Source organism: Phyllopteryx taeniolatus, chromosome 21 (assembly GCF_024500385.1).
Source record: "Phyllopteryx taeniolatus isolate TA_2022b chromosome 21, UOR_Ptae_1.2, whole genome shotgun sequence".
In the NCBI taxonomy this organism is placed as follows: Eukaryota; Metazoa; Chordata; class Actinopteri; order Syngnathiformes; family Syngnathidae; genus Phyllopteryx; species Phyllopteryx taeniolatus.
Window position 1 is genome coordinate 1443370 of NC_084522.1, and position 23565 is coordinate 1466934.

Here is a 23565-nt window from a genome sequence, read left to right on the forward strand (position 1 = left end):
GAAATGGAATTAAACGTGTGTGGTTAATTTCGTTCGCCTGTGCTTCCGAGCCGTTGGTCTCCCGGGAGAACTCCGACTTCCGTCCGGCATGGGGTGAATGAAGACTTCGAGACACTTGGCGTTTGGGCTAATTCGATTTATTGAACAAGCCTTAGTGTCTTAGCAGCTGCTCCATTGCCAGAACGACGAAAAAGCCCCCGAAAACCCCCTGGATCTCAGTTTATTAAGGTTTATTTCTCTGGGCGTGGAATTAGCCCCTCCTTGGTAGCATCCGGAAGGATGCTGCTCCTCATGACCATATTTGGACTTGAACTTTGATGTTCTTTTGAGAATCGTTTAATACTGAGCATCAAGCCTAGTAAGGCTGTTTTACATTATTCTTACTTTGGTATTACTATTGAATAATGCTTTGAAACTGCTTTTTGTGCAAAAACTGTAACCTGTGTAGGATTGTCTCTCTCAGACGAAGCGACACAAGATGTAATGCAAAGACAAGAACAAACCTGTTGAATGCATGAGAGAATTGTATTCACACGAATATATACATTTATTTTGACATTATTGCATATTGCTTAAAGATTAACATGGTATTATGAAATGTATTGTTGAAGTTCAAGACATGTATAAGGTGCTTGTAACGGAATGGGCAAATGCGAAGCTAAAAGTAGCAGGCGGGATGCCAGATAGTCTCAGTTAAGCCGTTCACGTCAGCACAAAAGGCCTAACTTGATACGACGACGACACCTGCGTCATAAATAAGACAGTCAAGCACACACACATTAGTCTCACTGATACTTTATTTTGGAATAAATCTCTTCGTATTACCCATTTTCTGCTTCACCGTACAAATAGTGGCGTAAAAGTAACTAAAACTCTGCAAATGACGAGGAAGTCCTGGTGCACACATCACACATTTGGCCATTAGTTTGACCTTTTTTTTTTTTTTTTTTTTCTTCGAAACAACTTCAAAAAGAACATCTATCATATTTTGAAAGTATTTTTTGTTTTTTTTCCATTTGCAAAAGGACTTTCTGGTAATATTACAATTTCTCTTTCAAAACTACACGTTGACCTCATATTTTGAATTTGTGATAGAACTTTGTTCTTAAAATATACGCATCCCCACAAAAAAAAAAAAAAAAAAAAAAAAAAAAAAAAAAAAAAAAAACACAGACGTCATCCATCATTGCACGAATTGCATGTTTGGTTCGGGGGCCCAAAGTTCCCAGGTGGGCCCCCTATAAACCGAACACAGCATAACGGTGATCTACTTTCCTCTTGTCACACACACACACACACACACACACACAAAGTGAAAATGGACAAAATTCAAACAAAGATTGAAAAACAACAACAAAAGTCCGGACGACTTTCCTGGCAGCTCCTTAAACCAAAAGCTGAATGGAGTGATTCCGTCTCTTTCCCACAGCACGGTACCAGCTCGGATCGGAACTTTGATCTGAATATTGTGTCGTTATGCTAGTAATCTAAGGCTAAGGAACGCTAAGGTTCCGGGTACTTCTGGTCCAAAGAACTATGGACTTCTCCAAAAGTACCCATTATGTCTGTAGCCGCATTTGCACCTAAGGATCCGGTAACTTTTGCTTCTGAGTACTTTAATTTCAAAAAGGTTCCCGTGACCAAAAGTACTCATTCAGTCAATAGCCGCATCTGCGAACTTGTGGTTCTGGGATACTTTCGCTTGCAGGGACTAAAAGGTTTCATGAACGCAAAACCTGGAACTCCAGGTGCGAATGTGGCTCCGGTACAATGCTTTCCATCTAAAGCCCGGATCAGACGACAAGATTTTAGCTCCGCGATTGGCCCGAATAGCTATCGCGGTCGAGTTCCCAGATTGCTGCAGCCACGTGCTTGTAGAAACTTGTTCACGGGATGATTTGGAGTCACGTGACACCCACCGGCTGCCGGATGCCGCCGCTCCTCCCACGCTTGTATAAATTGCCTACTAGCTAGGAGTATTAGAAGTACCGGTATGTGAACATTACCTCAAGCTCTCCTAGAAGAATGGACAACCCAAAACGCCCTTTTTCCCGGACGGAGACACAGCAAGATTTGATGGCAATAGTCTGACAAAGTGCCACCAGGAGACGGCGAATTTGTCTCGTAGTCTGATCCGGGCATAAGGTGGTTTCCCGCCACGAAAACCGTTCCGGCCGAGCCAAGTAGGCATCCGCGCTGTGGGAAAGAGGCACCAGTGGAAGTGGCTTGGTTGTCACAAACACACTGGAGCACTTTTTGCACACATTAAAAAACTAAATGCAAAGCCGACAGCCATTTGTTGGAGGAGATTTGTTTCATAAACTTCAAATGATCACGACAAAGAAAGTTTCCCCACACTTATGTGAATCTCATTTGGCTCATTTGAGCATACTGCCAGTCTTGGAAAAAAAAAAAAAAACAACAACAACAACAAAAAACCAAGCAAACAAACAAACCAACCAAAAACCTCTCCCCTCCCCGAAACCCTTCACCTCCCCTCCCGTCTCCTGGTCCCTCCGAGTCCCGTCATAGCTCGTCATGCGTGGCAGCTTCGTCGGCTTTGAGCCTGAACTCGGCGGCGGTGATCTTGCCGTCGCCGTCGCGGTCCTGGTTGTTGAACATGTTGTCGATGATGCGCTGCGGGTCAAAACCGGGCGCCAGGCGGCCTTTGCCTTCATTCACCTGCCGCAGGATGTAGTCGCTGAACTATGTGACGACAGAACAAATCAGCCAATGCAACATGTCGACTTCAATTTTGAGCTGGCGCGCAGTACGTACCTCGGAAGGTTCCACCTGCTCGTTCTTGTCCTTGTCCATCTCGGTGAAGAGGTCGCCGCCCACCTCCTCGTTCCAGATGAACATGTAGCCTTCGGGGAGTCCGTCCTCCATTTCTATCAACTCAACGTCGAACACCAGAACCGCACTTCCCGGAACCTCGTCAACTGGACAAAGATTTACACTTAGCTTAGCTTTAGCCTCTGGGAGTGTGTCTCTGGCCACATTTCTGCCTGAGGCTCCAGGAACTTTTGGTTCTCGATATTTTCAGTTATTATTTTCCTGGCAACTTTAGGTCGAAAATCAGTAAACGTATAGTTTCAGTTCTGGGGATCAACAGGTTCCAGGTACCAAACGTATCCACAAGCAAAGGTTCCCTGAATGTTAGATGGAAATGTGGCAAACAAAATCCTGGTAACTTCAGGTGGAAAGTACGGAATCCAGACAGAATCAGTATTGTCAGTTCTGGGGACTAAAATGTTCCAGGAACCCAAAGTACCCACGACCGAAAAACGAAAATACCCAGAACCAAATTCCCGTGCTTTTAGGTGGAAAGGCATCCAAGACGATTTGGCTACGCTTGCTTCTGGAAACATTTGAGTCCCTGGAACTTAAAGTGGAAATGCAGCTACAGGCGCAACGTGTACGCAACTTACCGACTCCTTGTTCTCCGTATCCGAGGTGTGGCGGGGACGATGAGGTGCCTGCGCTCGCCCACGCACATTCCCAGCAGCCCCTCTTCCATCCCGGGCACCACCTGGTTGGCGCCCAGTACGATGTTGTACGTCTTCCCGTAGTTGTACCTTACGTCACAGACAGCAAAGCGGACGTTAGGTTTATACCACGCCGCCATTATACAATCAGCAACACCAGGTATCGACGTTAGCCAGGATGTTAGAGCGTACCACCGCTAGTTGGAACGTACTGTAATGCCCGCGCAAGTGGTCAAGGATACACACTGGTGCGCTAAAAAAAAAAAGCACATTCATACACGAGCTACCACGGAGAGCGTAGCTTTTCCAAAAGCTTTGACGCTGCAAACGGTACGAGGCACGCGCCGTCGCAAATCTGGCGCACCCTTACGCACCCGTTGTTTTGTTTGCTTTTGTTTGCGCAACAAGAGCACACGTTTTTGAAAGGCACACTCCACAGAATCGGCGCACCCTCTCTCCCTCTCCCGCGGAATCACTCACGTGGAGTCGACGGGGCTGCCGTCCATGAGCGTGGCATTGTAGTGATACTTGACAAAGTCGCCCTTCTTGGTCAGCTTGTCGCAGGCGTCCGGCTTGCTGGCGACCGTCACGGCGGCGCCGTCCGACGGGTTGTGGAAGTCGACGATGTGCACGTCGAAAACCAGCACGGCCGAGCCCGGGATCTTGGAGCCGGTGCCCTCCTCGCCGTAGGCCAGGTGCGGCGGGACGGTGATGGTGCGCCGCTCACCCATGCACACGTCGAGCAGACCCTCGTCCATGCCGGCGATCACGTAGCCGCGACCCACGTAGGTGTCGTACGTGCGGTTACGAGAGTAGCTGCGAGGGTGGCGGGGGAAGAAATATCAATAGAAGAGGCTGGAAGCTCTTTATTGTCACTCGATTGAAGTCTGCTAGCTTAATGCTAACACATACCGCGTACGGCCATATACGGGCTAACCAATAGCATCGGTGTCACGGTGTTATACCCCTTTAAGCAACGGATACTTGAACTAGTGAAGCAACACGTAGACAGATATAATAATACTCATAGGCATATATTCTTTATCCTCTGCAAAGAACAATTTATATTACTGCAGCTTACTGAGGAGCTGAGACCATCTTTTGTGGCCAAATATACGTTATATAGGCAAGATGTGACATTTACACGGGGAACCGGCCTATTTGAGCAAAGTACAATTTTTTGTTTGTATAAAACAAAGCATTAGAGCCAAAATAAAGGCTTTTTGTGGCCAAAAGTAGCCTTTTCCTGAACAAATGCTGTCGGGGAAGCGCAACCCTCTCAGCTTTCCTCACCTGGAGTCGAAGAAGGTGCCGTCGAGGAGGCTTCCGTTGTAGTGGTAGCGCACAAAGTCTCCCTCCACCGACTTGCGGGGGCACGGCTCGGGCACTTGCCGGTTGGTGATGGCGATGCCGTCGCTGGGGTTGTGCAGGTCCAGCAGGACCACGTCAAACACCAGCGACGCCTGACCCGGGATGTCGCTACCTGAAGGGCAACATCGTGGACGTTATTTCCAACGTGAGTTTTTCCTCTCTCCTATTTTGGCACGGTGCTCACCGTCTCCGTTCTCGCCGTACGCCAGCGATGGCGGCATGGTGATGACGCGCCTCTCGCCTACGCACATCCCCAGCAGGCCCCGGTCCATGCCGGCGATCAGCCAGCCGATGCCCACGTAGGTGTCGTACGTCCGCATGCGGGTGTGGCTGTGGCACAAATATTTTTGTGAAGATATGTAGCATTATTGTGGCCACCACTGCATTATGGGGAACGGCTGTGGCACTTTTGTTGGCAAATACACAGTTTTGGGAGCAAATAGTGTTGAAAAGGCAAAATGGCCCATTTATATGCGAAACTTGACCGCTTGTGAGGCTTAACAATGCTTTTTGTGAGCAACTAGAGGATTTCTGGAAAAACAAGTAGGAATTCAGAGCAAAACAGTTTTAGTCGTAAAATATCGCACTATGACCCTTTAAAAAGGCAAAATATAATATTCCTGAGCAATTTGTGTTTTCAAGGCAACGTACTCTTTTTGTAACCATTTTCATGCACATGTTGCACTTTTGTGGCCTAATGTCTTTTTGTGAGCAAATTTTTAAATTTTTAAATTTTTAACGGCAAAATGTGGGAAACAAATATCCTTTTGGAGTAAAAATCGAATCATTTTGATGTTCAAATATTGCCTTTTCAAGCAATAACATGGTCGTTTTTGTGGTGTAACATCGCTTTCTCGGGCAAAAGAGGACGCTTTTAGACAGAGGACATCCACCTGGAGTCAAAAAGCGTCCCGTCGAGCAGCGTGCCGTTGTAGTGGTAGCGCACGTAGTCGGACACCTCCACCTTGCGGGCGCAGACGGCGGGGGTGCGGTAGGTGTCGATCTGCACGCCGTCCTCGGAGTTCCACACGTCCAGCAGCAGCACGTCGAAATGGAGGATGGCGTCCGCCGGGATGATGTCGCCTGAGAGACACGCAAACGCGCATCTGAACTTCAAACCCGAACACTGGTCTTAAAATCCTATTTGGAAACCGTAACCCTGGCTCCAAACTCTACTTTGAAACCTAACCCTGGGCTTGTGTTGCAACCCTATTTTGTACCCCCAATCCTGTCTTGAAACCTTAATTCGAGCCCCAGAAGCTACCATGAAACCTAAACAATGGCCTTCACACGCGATCTTCAAACCCTAACCCTTGCTGGATCCTACTAGAACTTAAAAGTACATCGGTAACGCTTTTCTCGAAATGGACGCGATTAGACTACGTATGTGTGTGTGTGTGTGTGTGTGTGTAAAGTTTTGAGGAATGTTGCAATGCTGAAGAAGGACATATCCAGCATTTACCAGATGTTACATTTGTACGTATTTATTAGGACATCCAACAAAAAACATGTGTACCTTCTTTTTGGCCCATCCTTCAGAGCAAACGACAACCACAGTAATGAATGTACATAATACCGTATAAGTCTTGAACGCACCGTATCCCTTCTTCCCGTAGGCGAGGTGCGGCGGGATTTTGACCAGCCGCCTCTCGTTGACGCACATGCCCGCCAGAGCTTTGTCCATGCCCTGGATCAGCTGCCCCTTGCCCACGAAAACGTTGTAGGTGCTGCCGCGGTCGTAACTGCGACACAAAAAGCGCATTCGGTCATTCCAGCGAGCAGATGTGAAGGCTCCAAACAAAGTGATGTCGCTATGGCAACGTCAACCTGAACCGCTTCGGGTTCACATTGCACAAACCGATTCGAGACCATCTCACCATTCAGCCGACATCTATTGAGTGTGAAAGTCTGTACTCGGCACTCTCAAAAAGTGCAAAATAAATCCATTTAAAAGATTCAATTCCTGTTTGTCTTCACATTGTGAGTTCATTTGAAAGCGGATTTGGTTCTCTTTCTTGTCCATCACAGGTCTGACCGTCAATGTAACGACAAGACAACGAAGGTCAAGTCAACCGGAACCGCTCGGCGTTAACGCAAATTGGAACGTTATGAAGAGGATTCGATTCATGTTGACGTTCACGCGGTTGAATCGAAGCAGTTCAATTTCTTTCTGGTCCAGATTAGGTCTGAATGAGCCTCGGGAAACAAAGGGTAAAGTGAACCCGGACCACATTCTGTTCACATTACGCAAACCAAATTGAGACTGCAGATTGTTACAAAGGGGATTCAATTGATTTTAGCAATCAATGCAATGAGGACATTTTTTTTTTTTTCTTGGTCCAACATGAACCTGAACAACTTTGCGCTCAGAATGTGGTCTGAATCTAGTTGAATTGTTCATATTCTGCATGGATTCTACTTTCAGGTTCTGTCGGGTTCTATTGAAGCGCAAGTGTCCCCCTTGTCCAACTCGGACATGTTGCCTGCGTGGCTCTCGGAAGCAAGCCCGCAAGGCTGCGCCGACGTGCGCGTGGCTCACCTGGAGTCGAACTTCTTGCCGTCCGGGAACATGCCGTTGTAGTGGTACCGGACGTAGTCGCCCGGGTTGACGGCGCGCGCGCACTTCTCGGGCACGAAAGTCTTCTCGATCACAATGTCGTCTAACGGAACCAGGGGCGCGCTGCAGGCGGCGAGCGCCACCAAAACCGCCAGACATCCGAACCCATCAGCGGCTCGCTGCATTGTTTTTTTCTGCGTGTGGATCGACTTTGAGGAGCTGGTGAAACTTCCTTCCTTCCTTGCAGTCTTCGCCGAGTTGGACCGAGAGCTCTGTCTTCCCGGTCCCTGCGCTTGAAGGACTTGCAGTCAAGCTAGACGTATCAATCACAAGTTCCGGTTCAGCGTCAAAACGAAAAGCTACAATTATCCATTTTAACGGCTTTATGTTGAATGTAACATATTGAAACACAAGCACTGACGCAACGGGACCGTAACGCGAGCCACAAACGCACCGAATGCGACGCTACAAGCTAGTCTTGCGTGTTTTGCTTTCAACTACTTCCGTCTGAAGCTTCGCTCTGTGTACGCGAGCTTGACAGATCGCCAGGCTTGAATAGGTTTTTTTTTTTCGGGGTCCCACGTATCACACATGCGCAGTAGAGCCTCGGCAAAGTGTCAACGTGGTCGGGGTCTCCGCGTACGTGCATACGTTGCACCCCGCTGACGGGTTTACGGCGCTATTAGCGCGACTTAACAACACTGCAATTCTTGTTCAAGATGCAAAGGACGCGTGAGAAAGCACATTTTGTGGAACATTTGTGAGGGCAACGAGCTGAGAGAAATGCCTCGACGTGGCAGTGGGCGGGACCAACGTCAAGTCGCACCGGGTTCGAATTAGGCAGCGACAGCCAACATGGCCGCCTTTGCCCGAAACGAACTTCCCCCCCCAAAACAAACGCAACTCGACTAATCGCCTTTAGCTGCGTTGGGCGTAATAATATACGAGTGAAGAGTTGTGATTTTCAAGGTGTGGGAGGCCCCGCCTGCTCCGCCTCGGTCCCGCTACGTGTACCGAGCGGCAGCCTCCCCAGACGCAGAACAACATGGCCGCCTCCGCGCTGCGGCTTCTGGTGGCCCTCCTGGGCCTGGCTCGGGTCCTGTGCCAGTACGAGAAGTACAGCTTCCGCAGCTTCCCCCGGCACGAACTCATGCCGCTGGAGTCGGCCTACAAGTACGCGCTGGACCAGTACAGCGGGGAGAAATGGGCGGACGCGGCGGACTACTTGGAGGTGTCCCTGCGCCTCTACCGGCTGCTGCGGGACAGCGAGGCCTTCTGCAACCTCAACTGCAGCTCGGTGCGCCGGCGAGACGAGAGCAAGTTCGCCGAGTTCCCCGAGCTGCGGGCCTTCGGCAACGTGCTCCAGAGGGCCCGCTGTCTCAAGCGCTGCAAGCAGGGGCTGCCCGCCTTCAGGCAGGCCGTGCCCAGCCGCCAGACCCTGGACGAGTTCGACAGGAGGGAGCCCTACCGCTACCTGCAGTACGCCTGCTTTAAGGTCAGACCGGCTCGTGTTTTTTGTGACCCCCAATTTTGCGTCGATCGTTGAAAATGTTGTCAGGGGCCCATTTGTTTTTCCCCCCCGCTAACTTTATAGATTTGTTCCCGAAACGGCTGCTTCCGCGCAAAATGGCTCGCGTCCTGTTCAATTTCAGGCTTAAGACTTTTTTTTCTTGTCGACCCAATTTGGTAGCAGTTGGTGAAACTGGTGTCGGGGGCTGATTTTTGTTTGTTCCCCCCCCCCCCCCCCCACGACAAGAAAGGAAGATGTTTGCTTTGCGTTTCTGTCTGTTGTCAAATCAGACCGACAGGTTGGCCAAGGCCGTGTCGGCCGCGCACACCTTCCTGCTCAAGCACCCCAACGACGAGATGATGCAGAAGAACATGGCCTACTACAAGAGCCTGCCGGGGGCCGAGGAGCACATCAAAGATCTGGAAACCAAATCCTATGAGGTATCGCCACCGTCGCCACTCGAAGTCCACCGGCAGGTTTTCCTCAGCAGCCCAAACAAACGGGTCTGCTTTTTTTTTTTTTTCTTTTTAAAGACTCTGTTTGTTCGCGCTGTGCGAGCGTACAACGGCGAGAACTTCCGCACGTCTGTGTCCGACATGGAGCTGGCCCTGCGAGACTTCTTCAAGGTCTACGACGAGTGCCTGGCCGCCTCCGAGGGCCCCCGAGACGTCAAGGACTTCAAGGACTTCTACCCCAACATAGCCGGTCGGTGCACTGTTGAAAATCGTCTCCGTGCTTTTCTTCCTCCGTCTCCTACACCTGTAGGTGTCCCAATACTTTTGTCCAATAACGGTAAACTTATTACCCCCTCCCAAAATCCATATTTTCTTCCATATTTGTACCCGTACTTTGGTTGACGCTTTGTTGTTTGTTGTCTCCAGATCACTACACGGAGGTGCTGGAGAGAAAAGTGCAGTGTGAGAGCGACCTGACCCCCGTGGTGGGGGGCTTCGTGGTGGACAAGTTTGTGGCCACCATGTACCATTACCTGCAGTTTGCCTACTACAAACGTGAGTTCCAGGCCCCTCTTTTCGCAAAGTTGGCGCACCGTGCCGCCGCCGCCGCCGCCGTCGTGCGAGTAGACTCGACTTTTATCCAGATGGACAAATGGAGTTCACAATTGTACAGAGGAGATCGCAGGACTTAGTAGTCCCTTCTCAAGGGACAGACCGGAAACCGAAGCTCCTTCATCGGGTTTGTGTGAAGGCGTTTTCTCACAGATACTGTAGATACTTGAAATGTAAATGGCGGCCGCCGAAAATGTACCTCGCAACGTCGTCTTTGCGACTGAAAGTTCACGCGTTCAAACTGCAGCGGCAGAGAAAGCGAAACTCATCATTCCAGCTTTTTCTCAAAATGAGAGACAGTAGAGAGGTTTATTTACTAACGGTGCCATCCGAGCTACTGAAAAAGCTCTGTTCCTGACCCAAGCGTCCATTTTGCGGGCGCAGTGAAGGACCTGAAGAACGCGGTGCCGTGCGCCACCAGCTACTTGCTCTTCGACCCCGTCGACGAGGTGATGAACAACAACGTGGTCTACTACAAGTTCCACAAGGACAAGTGGGAGCTCGCCGACGAAGACTTCCTACCCCGGCCGGTACGTCACGCGCTCGCTCACGGCGACGACAATATCACAAACGGCAACTTTTATGACATGTTGCGTAGGAGGCGGTGCGCTACTACAATCAGACCAGCATGCAGATGGAGATGTTGGACTTCTCCAGGAAGCATCTGGCCTGTGACGACGAGGTGACTTTTGCTTCCCCCCCCCCCCCCATCGAGTTGAGTAGCTGCACTATCACAAGAGGCCACCAGGTTGTAGCAAAGCACAGCTCGCATCAAAACGGAAGGACGTCATTTGGCCTCGAAATACAGCCAGACCCTCATTTGATCAAATCCAATGTTGTTGTTTTTTTGGTTTTTTTTTTAAATACAAAGTTTGGGACAAAAATATTATGTCATAAAAATTTACAAACTATAAAAGCAAACTTGTGACTAATGCATCTACTGATAAAATAACTGAAAAATCATAAAAAAAATAAAAAAAAACTGCAGACCTACAATGTCTTGTGCAGCGTTTGTATGTAATATGCAAATATCCTTGGAATAAAAATATATATTCTGAATGCTAGCGAAAGTTTTCACTTTTAAAGCACTGAGATGAACAATATATAATTATTATCATCCAAATCTACTATTATTTTAGTATAGCGTGTAAAAAGGTTTCCCACCATTCTTAATAATAAATCTTTCAATAATGATAAATACAAAATAATGACAATCATTTTATGTAGTATAATCAGAAATAGTTTTGTTTCTTCTTAGCATTATTATTTTCAATAATAAAGCTTTATATAATATACAAATAATAATATTCGGCTGTTTTTATTATATATTGTAAGATTAAATCTTTTTATTTTATTTTTTTTAATATAATGAATTAAAGCAATGAGCTATTATATTGTGTAATAAGTAAATATTTTATTTCTTCTTACATTATTATTTTCAGGAATAATAAATATTTTAAAAATGTAAAAGAATGCAAAAATAATTAATGAAAACAAACAACTACTCGACTACTATTTTTATTATTTTAGTATAATAATGGTATAATTAATAATTATAATTTTTTTGTATTTGGCAACTAAATCACCTTTTTGGGGTGTTCATCATTATTATTTAGAATCTAGTTATGAGTACTGGAGATAAGCTGTTTGTGATTAACCACTGTGGAGAACTACATCGCCAATTTTGTGTGTTTTTGTTCTCCACAGGGTGAAGTGGTGGAGTTCATAGATGAGTTTCTGGATTATCAACATAAACCCTGAAACAAACACAAACCAGCGTATATTTATTGAACTTTGTTGTTACAAAAGAACATTTGCATTCCTCATTTGATTTTACAGTCGGGGCATGGCGGGGGGGGGGATGAAATATTTGTACTCGCTGTTTCATAAATCAATGTGTCCGCTGTGAATTGTTTTACAATAAAAGACGTTTGCCAAAACATCAGCGACGTCTTGGATGACCCCAAAAGTGATGGCTGCGCATAATGAAGGGCAATTTAAATGCTCATAATCCTAAAAAAATGTGAGGGAGGGTGAAGTCCAAGCAGACACACACTTGTTGAATCGCGTTTGAACATTGAGTCTCTGTGCAGTTTGTCGCACGCACGCGTTAAAATGTCCGCCGCGGAAAATTCCCTCGCGCGTGTGTGTTGTCTTTTCTCTTTTATTTCAAAAATGCTAATTTTTTTGGGGGGGACGCCATGAAAAACGGCAAAGGATGCAGAGTTGAAGCAGTTGACGTTCTTGGTGGCCTCTGAATTTGATGAAAAACAAACCATATTTTGTCTTTGTCTGCGGCAAGCAAAGGGGGTGTTGTCAAGTGTTGTTTGTTAGTTGTTGAAGCAGGAGGACACAACGAATTGGTCCGGATGTTTTAAGCGGGCCTTTTTAAGAAGGCTGGGGCACGGACAAAGTCGGAATCCGTCAAATTCGGGTGCCAATCTGGCAAAATATTTCCATGTGTAAATGTGAATGACCAAATTTGGACTTGGGATCTCGTTCAATTGCGGCCGTTCGGAAATTCTGCTCTTTTGGCTTCCACCGCAGTGTATGGCGTAATAACAAAGCAGAGTCACACGTTTAGGACTTTTATTTCGAAAACGACAACAAAGCACACGAATGAGCTCATTTGTGATGGAAATGTGGTCAGTTGGTTCATTTTCTACCCCGTTCGGGGCATTCCCAGAATCACACACTGTGCACATTTCCACGTGACCGATAAAGTTACACAGTGTCACGTCTACACACACAATGGCACACTTGAAATGCGCAGAAACACACGCACATACATCATACTGTGAGTAATAAGCGCATCCACGAGCGAATCTCATCGGCCGTCGCATTCATCATCGCGGCGGCAGCTAGCGCTATTTAATTAGCGCCTATGTGTCAGTTATTTTAGATGCCTAATCAATAATGATATCGCTTCAGAACTCTCCAATTAAAAGCATCAGGTGACCACACGCGCACGACAAGTCGTAAAGCAGGAGAAAACCGCACACGCGTAGCGAACACAAACCAAAACAAGGAAATCAAGCAAAATAGCACAATGTGCGTCGCCGTCTCAGTCCGTAGCAACATTTTGACGCGGCCCTCCTCTGTTGTGGTTTTATCTACATTTAGCTTCGTCGCAAAACAACCAAACGCCAACCGCGCTTCCGTATCGATAGCTGACAGCGAAAAATAAAAGACAACAAAATTCCTTTCGTCAGTGGACCGTCAGAACCAGGCTAAAAACAGTTCAACCGAAAATCTAGATGAAAATGCAATCTGGCAGTTGGATATGGACAAACAGTTTGTATTTATTTTTTAAAGGTAATTTTTTCATCTTTTGCAGTTGCCTTTTTTTGGGGGGGGGGGGGGATATTTTGTGTATGTTTGTAATGACGACGACCATAAGATGATCGTCAAAAGCAGTTCGAGGTAATGTCAGCTGCGTCTTTTATTGTTAGCGGTTGTACACTTTACGTTTGACGACGACCGCTACTATGCGACACAAAGCCGTCATTCCGCTCAAAATAAAGACGGGAAAAAAATCCTTCGTACATAAAATTCAAGACGAAAATACGATCCCTCGTGTGCCAGTTTTTTTTGTTTTTCGGTATTCAAAGCCATTCGAGCACGATGGCTAAAGTCGAAAAATAAAGACCAAAAAAATCCTTCATACAAACAGTGGACCGTCGAAACCAGATCGCAAAATGTCATCCTAAAACTTTGAGGGAAATACACAGTTCGTAAACAGTTTGTATTCTTTACATTTATTTATTTTTTTTGTGCATGTAAACCTTTTCGCAAGGGTATTTGTGATAATTCATCCAACGAGGAAAACTGTAATGACGCTAGGTCAAAAGTAGGATTGTAGTTCTCCTTCGTTCACTTTGTCACAAAAATTAAGCCGACACAACGCTTTAGCACTATTTCATCGCAGCAGCTAACATCGAAAAACAAAGACGAAAGATTGTATTAGAAAATGCGGTCCAGCTGATTTACCAGTGTCAGTTTATTTAATATATATATATTTTTTTTTTACATATTTAGTTTTTATGTGTACATATACCCTTTTCTTGAGGGTATTTGATTAGTCCAAAGGAAAAAAAATAAAACCCTAATGACAAACAGCTTACCGTCAAAAGTAATGTTAAGGTTAGCTACGCGTTTTATTGTTAGCTAATGCATGTTTTACGCTTGACGACTAGCTTAACTACTTTTTGTACTTACCTGTGATTAACTAAATAGTTAGCTCTGAGGACCTCCTCTATTGTGGTTTTCCTATGTTAGCCAAGTGACGGCAAAAACCAAACCGCCATTCCAGCCGGACGGCAAACATTTCAAAATAAAGACCCAAAAAAGTCCTTCCGACATCCAGCGGAGCGTCGGCGCAGTCTGACGGTCAAACACTTTCATCCCATAATTTCAAAGTAAAACAGCGTTTTGTGTATGTCACACTAATGACGATAATGTAGGCTAGTTAGTTTTCGTCACAAACGTGACACTCTTAATGGAGCCCCAAAGAAGAAGAACAAATAGTTCAGCTAGACTACTGTCATTTTGAAACAAAGAGGAAAGAAATTCCTTATAATGTACAGTGGAACGTCAGAACTCGAACAGTTTTGGACTTGGGCGATTACAACCTAAAATTCGGAGGAAAAAGCGATGCACCAGTTGGATAAATCCATATCTGGAGGATCAGTTTGTATTTTTCATTAATGTAGAATTTTTTATTTATAATATATATTTTTTTTTTTGCATTTTGGGTACTTTTTTTTTTTTTTTTTTTTTTAGCCCCTAGCAACTGCTTTTTTTTTTATTTTTTTTATTTTTTAATTTTTATTTTTTTTGTTTTGTTTTACGCCTTCCCACCGCTCTGTACCGATGCAGGACGGAAGCGTCGAAGTCGACCCGGAACGTGCTCGGATCAGAAGCGTAACAATGGTGAAGAACGGGACTCTGAACAGAGGGTGTAAGTTAACGCCCCAAAATTCACTGGCCACGCCCACTTGTGTTGAAAGCAGTTGCCGCCTCCGCAGTGATGTCATCACGCACCTCATTATCCCAACGCGCGGCGGACGGCAGTGTCCTGCTTCACAGACTTTTGTCTGAAAGGCACTGACAAATAAATCCCAGCTTTACGGTAAGTGCCGCTGATGCGGCCAGGTTGAAAATGTACCCAAAATCCGATTCAGTCGTCAAAATGGAAACGGCATTTGTTTGACTTCCGAGGGTCCAGTGTGTGTCGCGTTTCTGTCGGGCTCCCACACGTCTCCTCAAATTTATCACAAATTCTATAGCGGATTCGGCCCCAAAAAGTCTCAGCCCCCCTTTTAAACTTTCTGCTGCATCTCCATGTGCTGGTTGCTTTGTCCCTTCCCGTTGATGTCGTACACGGAGCTCTTCTGCTGCCGCCGCCGGTAGCACCACACCGTCACCATGACAGCCGCCGCCACCACGCACACCGCCGCGATGATGGCTGCCACGGTGGGGCCCCGGCGCGAGGGGCCGGGTGGCGGGCAGTTCTCGCCGACGCATACGGTCCCGCCCATCTCTCCCTCCGCCTCAACCCCCCTCTCGCCAGTCTCACCAGGCAAGTTGTGCAAGGTGCGCTCCCCCGTCACCCCGTCAAGGTTGTCGCTGTCCTGCGCCGGGTCCAGGAAAGGGTGCTGGGTGAGGTCCAGGAGCCACGAGTGGGTGGGGACCGCCTGCTGGGTGTCGTACTCCACGGCATCCGAGGACGAGGAGGACGCGGGGTTGTCCGGGGCTCCGGTTTCAGGTGCTGCTGGGACGCTGCTGTCGGGGACGGGTTCTTCCACCTCGTTGGGGTGGGCGGCCACCGGGTGTCCGTCCAGCCAGGTCTCGTCTGTGGTGGTCGCTACTCCCGCATCGTGCCGGGTCGCATTCTGGCTCTTTTCGGAAAATATGACGCGCTGATGATTGTCGTCTTCGTGGCTATCGTGTTCGGCATGGCTGTTGTCGCCATCTCGCCTTGCGTCGTCGGTTTCGTGGTTATGGTCTTCGCTGCCGTGGTCCTCGTGATTATCTTGGTCAACAAGGTCAGAGTGATCATCACGGTCATGTTCGCCACGGTCGTGATCATCACGGTCATGGTGTTCGTGGTCACGGTGATCGTCGTGATCGTCGTGGCGGTCTTCATCATCACGGTCATAATGTTCCCGATGAACGTGGTCGTCGTGGTCATTTTGGTCCGGGTGCTCCTCGGAACCACCCGGATGCTCCTGAAGATCGCTGCTGTCCTCGTGGACAGCACGTTCCTCGGAGCTATCATTGCGACCGCCGTAGCGAACCTCTTCGTGCTCGCCCATGTCGTAGTGATCATCACGGTGGTCTTCGTAGCGGTCTTGCTCATCCAGACCGTCGTGCTGAACTGGAATTTGTTGTTCCACTTGACCGTCATCGCGGTGATCGAGACTCTCTCGCTCGTGGTCGTTGAGGCTCTCCTCGGACCGGCTGCCGGAGGACCGCTGAGTGGTGGTCTGGGTAACGGGGTCCACGGAGACCGGGTGCTGCTCCCGCTGCTGCTGGAAGGCTTCCGAGGGGAACCAGAAGAGGTGTTTCTGGGACAGGAGGGAGACGGGCGGGTCCGTGGACGCCGTCGTCACCTCCTGTTTCCAACTCGGATGCGCGGCAAAGTCCTCCGCGGTCCGTTTCTCGTCACTTCTCCTTTCTTTAGCCTCCTCGCCATCTACTTCCACCTCCTGCTGACCGTCCAGATCCGGCTCCTCTTTTTCTCTTTCGAAGCTGATTTCTTGCAGCGCCTGGTCCATGGGTTCCTCCGGGTCAGGCTCGGTTCCGTGGAGATCCTCCGCAGGCCTGTCGTCCTCGCTCTGGTGGTCCGCCTCGCCGTACGTGAACTGGTCCTCGTAGTCCACGTGCGCCTCTGTTGAGTCTGCAACGACACGGACAATCGGTTCTCTCTGAATAGAAAAGTCGCAGAAAGGCAAACATTTGTTTGGAAGTCGCAAACCTATTCATCGTTTTAGTAACTAAGGAACAAAAGAACAAAACAACTAGTTGCGGAACAAACAAACTTAATTAAGGAATCAACTAACCAACAAATGAATCAAATAACTAAAGAGCAAATGAAAAAAACTGGTGGACTAGCTAACTAAGGAGGTCGGAAGTGTCAGGTGTGCACGTGGATCTGGGATCATCGGGTTCCTGCGACGGCTTCCTGGGGAGCGCGGCCAGGTGTGAGGTAAGCGCGCACGCCCTCCCGGCCTTCAGACCGCATCTTGTGCTCCTCCTTTCGGGCCACGCCACGGCATGTCGCACCAGGGTGCCGCGGCGGCCGTTTTCATCCGCGCTCACAAGCGAGACATTGTTCCCGCAAAGGGTCGGAATCGAGCGGCGGGGTCGCCGAACCCCAGGTGCTGACGAGCCGGGAAGTCGACCTTCAGTCCAGGTCACGACAGACAAACACGGTGGCGCTCTCTTTTTTTTTTTTTCCTACCTTTGACGCAAATCTGAACCAGTCCGTACCACTCGCCGCAGCTGTCGCACAGCAAGCTGAAGGCGCTGTGGCCGTTGGGCATGACGTAGCCCGGCGCGCACGTGTATAGGAGCTCGTCGCCCAGTTCGACGCCACCGTGGCCCTGAAGGCGGGCGTTGGGGAAGGACGGGGGGTCACCGCATGGCACGCCTGTTACCGACGAAAGCGCACCATCATACTTGTGGTCACTGAAAGTCACCCTCCGATTGACTGATTGACTGACCTTTGTCTTTGATACAGAATCCATTTAAGCTCGCGGCGTCGCCCGTGGCGTTTTCCGTCCTCACGTCCACGGCTTTCAGCGAGCCGCCCACGTAGTTGCACACGGTGGTCCTGGGAGGAGTTAACGGCTGGATTATTCAACTGTCTGCGACTAAATACGATTGGCTTCAAGTCATTTGTCGTACGTCAAATTGACCGAGGAGCAAAGGAGCCGACTTCGGAACTAGCGAATGAGCGTACGAACTACCTTGCAAACAAACAAAACCACTGAAAATCAAATTACTGACCAAACAAGCTAGCAAACATTTGTTAAAAATTCCAAATTGAATCTCCACTCTGTCTTCAAGATCAAATGCATTCGGGGGGGGGGAAAACTGCGTGTTTGGTGCACGAATGGAACATGACAACATGAAGCCACCGTTGATTCTGGTGGACTTCCTTGTGCAAATATTATGCCAGCATATCAGAGTGCCGCCTGTGCAATGCAGCTTGGCTTTATCGCGCCGCTAGTAGACGTTCCCATGCGCTTAGGTCTTATAGAAGCAAAACGTGAAGTCAGTCTCCCGCTTGGAAAACATTTCCCCCTCTAATCCAAGGCGTCACTAATTGTTGGGAATGTGAGACGGCGAGAAATCATGTGAGTCATACGCTGCAAGAGTGTGTCAACGTCAACATGGGCTTATAAGGACAAAATTCAGGCGGCCGGCGCGGGACAAAAGTGGGCAATAGAAAGTCCTCGCTATATTAGCTTCAGTGAGTATTTTGCGTGTGCTACGTGTTTTGTTTGGTTGCCGTGGCGACGCCAGAGTCTGCCAGGTGAGATACAGATGGGAGAGCATGTTACGTGCGTCAATGTAAACATCACGGGAAAGGCCACTTCCTGGTTTGTGGCGGATGATCTCATACGCTAACAATGAGCAACAACTGCAACAACAACAAAAAAATCTGAAAACCGCAACGAGCGTACTCACGAGCAAACGAACGAGAGAAAACAAGGTAAACAAAGAAATGAGCAACAATGTCAATTCACGAGAGAGCAAACGCTTAAGCCAATAAAGGATCTAAATACCAAACAGGCTAACGATCTAAGATAAACAAGGACATTTATGACCATGATAAACAGTCCGACTAACTCATTAACATGCTAACCAATTCATAAACGATCCCCTGTACAAACTAACCAAGAAACGCGCCAGCTAACAAAAATAAACGGACTGATCAATGAGCTAATGTAAGACCTAACGGATGATTTAGCAATCAAACGAACTCTGTAACTATCGAACAAATAACTAAGGAACTAATAAATCAAGCAGCTAACTTGCAAACTGACAAACGAGCGTGCCGTACTAGTACTTGAAAGTGTCTGCGTGCAAGCAAACAAATTGCCACAAAGCGCCGCCGCAATCCCCGGAAATGGAAATCGGCCACGCGTTTATGATGTAGGCGGAGCCCAAAATGGCGTCTGACGGAGCAGTCTTCCCGGCAGCGCTGCTTTGGCACATCCTCACCATGTTTCACACCTGCCGACGTCATCCGACTGTCTGGAGCTGAGGCCTTTAGCGCCGCCGTTCGCTCGCTGCGTTGGCCGTGACGTCACCGAGCAAAAAGGATCTTTTCGCGCTAACGTCGTGTTAGCCTCGAGCGGTTTCCCGTGTTGCTTCGATTTGGCGCGAGTCCGCCGGTGTCAAACCCGAGGCCCGGGGCCCAGATTGGCCCGCCGCGTCGTCTTACGTGACCCGCCAAAGCAAATCATGTGCGTCGACTATGTTCCTTGCTAAAATGCCAAAATTGCAAATTGTCTTCACTTTTAAACGGACTTCAGATTTCACGCCGAAGTTATAAACTGACAAATTAGGCACAACAACTGAACTCCCTAAACTAAGCTAGCACACGGACAATCGATTGAACTTAAGTAACGAACCGACACAGTCAAACGAACTGACTAATGAACAAACTGACAAAAAACCGACAACAACTGAACCAATTAAATAATTGGCGAACACACGATCAAATAAACAAACATGAACAAGCAAACTACGAAACAAACTGACAACTGTGACCCCCACTCCTCCCAGAAGTGTGCTTGTTCCTTGTGTGTCGCGTTGCCACGGCGACAGACGTCACCATCCTCATCCTCTACTTCCTTTTCCGGCCGGGGAGGAACGGAGGAGTCTTTTCTCCCGTCACCTTCCCGTGGGAAAAGCAAAAGGCGGACAGAGGTGCTCGTTTCTCACCCGACGGAGCCGCCGTGCAGCCACCCGCGGGTGCACGAGGAGAAGAAGCACTCCACGACGGCGTGCCTCAGCTCCGAGGCCGTCGCCAGGCGCGCCCGCCGGGAGGCGCAAGCCCACTCCGCGTCGCGGAACCGAGAACTGGACGACGAGTTGCCGACCTCCACCGCAAACACTCGACCTGCGACACAAACGGAGACTTTTTATTTATCGAGCACATTTGTTTCATTGGCTAAAAACAAATAATTTATCGAGAGCATTTTTCAACACCTTTCGAGCTTATTTTAAAGGTTTTTATTGGTTAAAAGTAGTATAGAAATCAAGGTATTAAGTAATTATTCAAGTATTAATTAGATTTTCAGACGAATAAAAATATTGCATCGCACTTTGCAAGATTCACTCCACAGGCACACCTGGTGGTGGTAAGCTACTTGTGTAGCCACAGCTGCCCTGCAGGGGGCAGTCTGACGGAAGCGTGGCTGCCATTCCGCGCCTACGGCCTACGACCGCCACCAAACATGCGACCACATATTATTGGTCCAAAATAATAAAAAGAATTAAAAAGTGACATAAAGAGCAATTTTCAAGCTACTTTAAGCTAATTATAAATCTAAAGCACACTTTTTTTTTTTGCTGCTTGCTTAAAGCTTTTTATTGGTCATAAAAATGTTGAAATCACATCTAATTGAGTTAAGTTAATTGAGTAGAGCACGTCAAGCTGGTTACCACCTCACACGTCATTCGTGTGCACGCCAACACAAGCGCTGCATTTTTTCATAAACAAATCAAACACATGATCACGCAATACAAGAAGTTGAAAGTTCATTTGTCAAGTTTTGACGCCGATCGATTTTTGAAAAGGCAAATTTGACACAAACGCCACTATGCATATAGCGTTGTAAGTAACGGATGGGTTGGCTAATTTCTTCTCAATTTGGAGGAAACAGATGTCTAGCGACATTTTGTTGATAAATGTTGCCTTTCTTACCATCTGCATCGGCAACAGAAGCCGCCAAAAGACACGCAAAGCATCCAAGGAGGCCCAGCATACTTCTGACTTTTTATTCTTCAAAAAAAGACGACTGTAAATCAGCACAACTTCCTTCGGAGGCTGCAGAGGTCAGACTGAGCGAGGAGGATGAGGATGAGGAGGACTTGGGTCATGATGATGATGACGAGGAGTAGGAGGAGGCGGCCGAGGGTCCGGTCGGCAAGCGGATGGAGAGCGCCTGTGAAAAGTCGCACCTGGCCGCCAGTCCGATGCACATTCAAGTCTTCTCCTCCGAGATTATTGCACACTTTTCAAGTTTTTAACACGACATTGCTTCGATATTTGCCTTCAATTCATGGAAAGTCTCAGCACTTTTATATGATGCCATTGAAATTTTATTCAAATTTTTTTTTTGGGGGGGGGGGGGGGTTATTTTTACATGGAAACTGCATTTTTGTAACTTTTGCAAACTGTGTATTCTTGAAATTTGAACGCAAACGTCTTAACTGACATATCTTCATGCTTTTTAAAAAAAATGTATTTTCTTATATGTTCTATTTGTATTTAATGAGGTTATTGTAAAAAGTCTACACACCCCTGATGAAATGTCAGCAAAAAAAATGTAAGGAAAAGCCTACTAGAACATCTGAACTTGATTTGGGGTTAACCAGAGGCCTTTGAAATGATGACAGCTGTGCGCTGACTCCCACTTAACTGGAGTTTGAATGTGATTGGCTCATTGCGCACACAGCCACGCCCCCAGTTTGAAGTGGGTGTGCACACTTCTGAAACCACTTATTTTGTTTTACTTTTGCAAAATGACCGCGCAGAGGCCTCATATCACACATCCACATATGTACCGTTTGAATCCTAACGATATTTCTCTGCTTCATCAGCTTCAGAAGAGTCCCGTCCTCTGACCGAGTGATTGCTCAAGTCCATTTTGAAGTTACTCCTTCCGAACCCGCAGAGGAGAACGAGGAACGACGGACAAATTAACTCCAAGCGGGACGACGCGTTTGTTACAAACCGGGAAAGCCGTCCTTTGAGCAGATCCGTTGTAAATCTTAATTCCGATTAAATGTCCCCTTTGGTTTCCCTCTTCTGTCATCAAATCCAAGAACTCCTCCTCCATTCCTTCCACGTGGTGTTCTTTGTGTTAGCCTGTTAACAGCAGTGACTCACGCCCATGAGACTTTTCCGTTTGAGAAAACATATGACAAGACACCGATTCGCAGCCGCAGCGCCTCGCTCGAGGCTGGCGACAATTGCGTTGTGCCGCTTGTGCCACGTGGACGCAAACATGGCGCAGGTGTGCCACCTCGCAGGAGGGGCACGCCCACTCGCACGATTTGTGAACCGGAGCGATGTGGCGTTCAGGTGCCTGAGTGAGTCACTGACAGGAAGTCAGAAGAGGTCAGAGGAAGGGAGGATGATTTGGTCGCCGTGGCAACATCACTTCATGACAGTCAAGGATAAATGCCTTTTGGGAGACAGCGATGAGAAAGTCACAGCCAAAAGTGGCACCCGAACGCACCGCGAAGACCTCCGCAAATGGTCAGATGGAAAGTTCCGCAGCAAAGTGTGAGGCGTACGTTGTGCTTACGTACAACGAAAGTAGAATTTGTAGCACTCTTGTGAGGCCTTTCAGTGGAATCAGTGAGTAGTCAAGGGCAGCGTTAAATTGGGCCTTCAACACAGACATGCAAATGTTGAGTCATAGTCATGCTGCCCCCTACTGCCTGGAAGTGCAAAACGCCACTGGAGCCGCTGTCGCTCAGGCCATCTTTTATATCAAACGCAATAAAATGGGTTTTATTGGGTTTGGGGATGAAAAGAAAGTTTACCAATTGTATCTTATTTTGTTGATTTAAGCCTAAGATTAAGTACGTATATACAATTTTTACACTGAAAATAAAAAACAGCTTCAAAGTCAAGGTTGAATACTTTTTGATTGTTTTTCTTTCCAAGTTACACATGTATAAGTTGTTCTTTGAAAGGTATTTTGCATTTCGACTATACATTTTGAAGTCATTTAAAGAACTATGCATTATTATACAAGACAATTGAGAGGAATCGTGCTAGTATTTATTGAATTTAAAAATGTAAACACGTTACACAATACGTAACCAATAACATAATAATTTGGTAAATATTAATGAATATATCATGTACAACAATAAAAGAATGATACATAACAAATACATTTAAAATACATTTATTCCATTAAATATGTAATTACAGTAAGTTTAACCGCTACTATTATACTACTAACTACTTTAAAAGGTCATAAAGATATAAAACCATGAAGGAATTAAAAAACAAAACAAAACAAAAGCAATAGAACCAAAACAGGGGAAATGACTCAAATCTCATATTTCATAATTTTCACACAATTTGCTACCTGTCACTCAAATAAGAATAAAAACGTGGAAGAATTAGAAAAATGTGAGGATTGTACTTTAACAAACCCAAATAGAACAAAACCAGCAAAAACAATTCAGTCCAGTTATCTATACAAATAGAAAATTGCAACAAAAAAAAATGTAATATACATTGAGGGATTTCGTCGTTATCGTTAGCTTTGCGGTATTACGGTGCAAAGCGCAAAGCGGTGCGGCGAC

The 23565-nt window shown here is 47.1% G+C and overlaps 3 protein-coding genes and 1 long non-coding RNA gene across 5 annotated transcripts; 2 read left to right on the forward strand and 2 right to left on the reverse strand.

Annotated features, from left to right (window-relative positions):
• Positions 1-779: 779 nt before the first annotated feature.
• Positions 780-7992, reverse strand: fkbp9 (FKBP prolyl isomerase 9). The gene is given in 10 exon segments (XM_061759717.1): positions 780-2706; positions 2779-2942; positions 3432-3465; positions 3467-3578; positions 3969-4304; positions 4782-4971; positions 5044-5189; positions 5753-5942; positions 6456-6601; positions 7399-7992. Coding segments are annotated over 10 exon segments (1701 nt in total). The 5' UTR covers positions 7602-7992; the 3' UTR covers positions 780-2526.
• A 45-nt stretch (positions 7993-8037) lies between these two features.
• crtap (cartilage associated protein) lies at positions 8038-11938 on the forward strand. 2 transcript variants are annotated; one of them, XM_061759718.1, is made up of 7 exons: positions 8038-8911; positions 9217-9366; positions 9460-9718; positions 9808-9936; positions 10378-10523; positions 10592-10675; positions 11701-11938. In XM_061759718.1, the coding sequence occupies exons 1-7, from the start codon at positions 8462-8464 to the stop codon at positions 11752-11754; spliced, it is 1272 nt and encodes a 423-aa protein (XP_061615702.1). In that variant the 5' UTR covers positions 8038-8461; the 3' UTR covers positions 11755-11938. The 2 variants fall into 2 exon arrangements, with proteins under 2 accessions (XP_061615702.1, XP_061615703.1); XM_061759719.1 differs by having other exon boundaries at positions 9460-9631.
• Positions 11939-12568: 630 nt separating this feature from the next.
• Positions 12569-21296, reverse strand: susd5 (sushi domain containing 5). The gene is made up of 5 exons (XM_061759716.1): positions 20939-21296; positions 19954-20131; positions 17721-17830; positions 17459-17647; positions 12569-16894 (listed from the first exon to the last, which is right to left on the reverse strand). The coding sequence occupies exons 1-5, from the start codon at positions 20997-20999 to the stop codon at positions 15315-15317; spliced, it is 2118 nt and encodes a 705-aa protein (XP_061615700.1). The 5' UTR covers positions 21000-21296; the 3' UTR covers positions 12569-15314.
• Positions 18247-22036, forward strand: LOC133470832 (uncharacterized). Its single transcript, XR_009786077.1, has 2 exons — positions 18247-18715; positions 21838-22036. It is a non-coding gene; the product is annotated as an uncharacterized LOC133470832 (long non-coding RNA).
• Positions 22037-23565: the final 1529 nt, after the last annotated feature.

Coding starts and splice junctions, on each gene's coding strand:
- susd5 (XM_061759716.1), bottom strand. CDS start 20,999: ATGCTGGGCCTCCTTGGATGCTTTGCGTGTCTTTTGGCGGCTTCTGTT. Junction 20,132..20,938: donor TTCTGTTGCCGATGCAGATG/GTAAGAAAGGCA, acceptor TTTGTGTCGCAG/GTCGAGTGTTTGCGGTGGAG. Junction 16,895..17,458: donor GGTTCAGATTTGCGTCAAAG/GTAGGAAAAAAA, acceptor GTGTCGTTGCAG/ACTCAACAGAGGCGCACGTG.
- crtap (XM_061759718.1), top strand. CDS start 8,462: ATGGCCGCCTCCGCGCTGCGGCTTCTGGTGGCCCTCCTGGGCCTGGCT. Junction 9,719..9,807: donor AATACTTTTGTCCAATAACG/GTAAACTTATTA, acceptor TGTTGTCTCCAG/ATCACTACACGGAGGTGCTG. Junction 10,524..10,591: donor AAGACTTCCTACCCCGGCCG/GTACGTCACGCG, acceptor CATGTTGCGTAG/GAGGCGGTGCGCTACTACAA.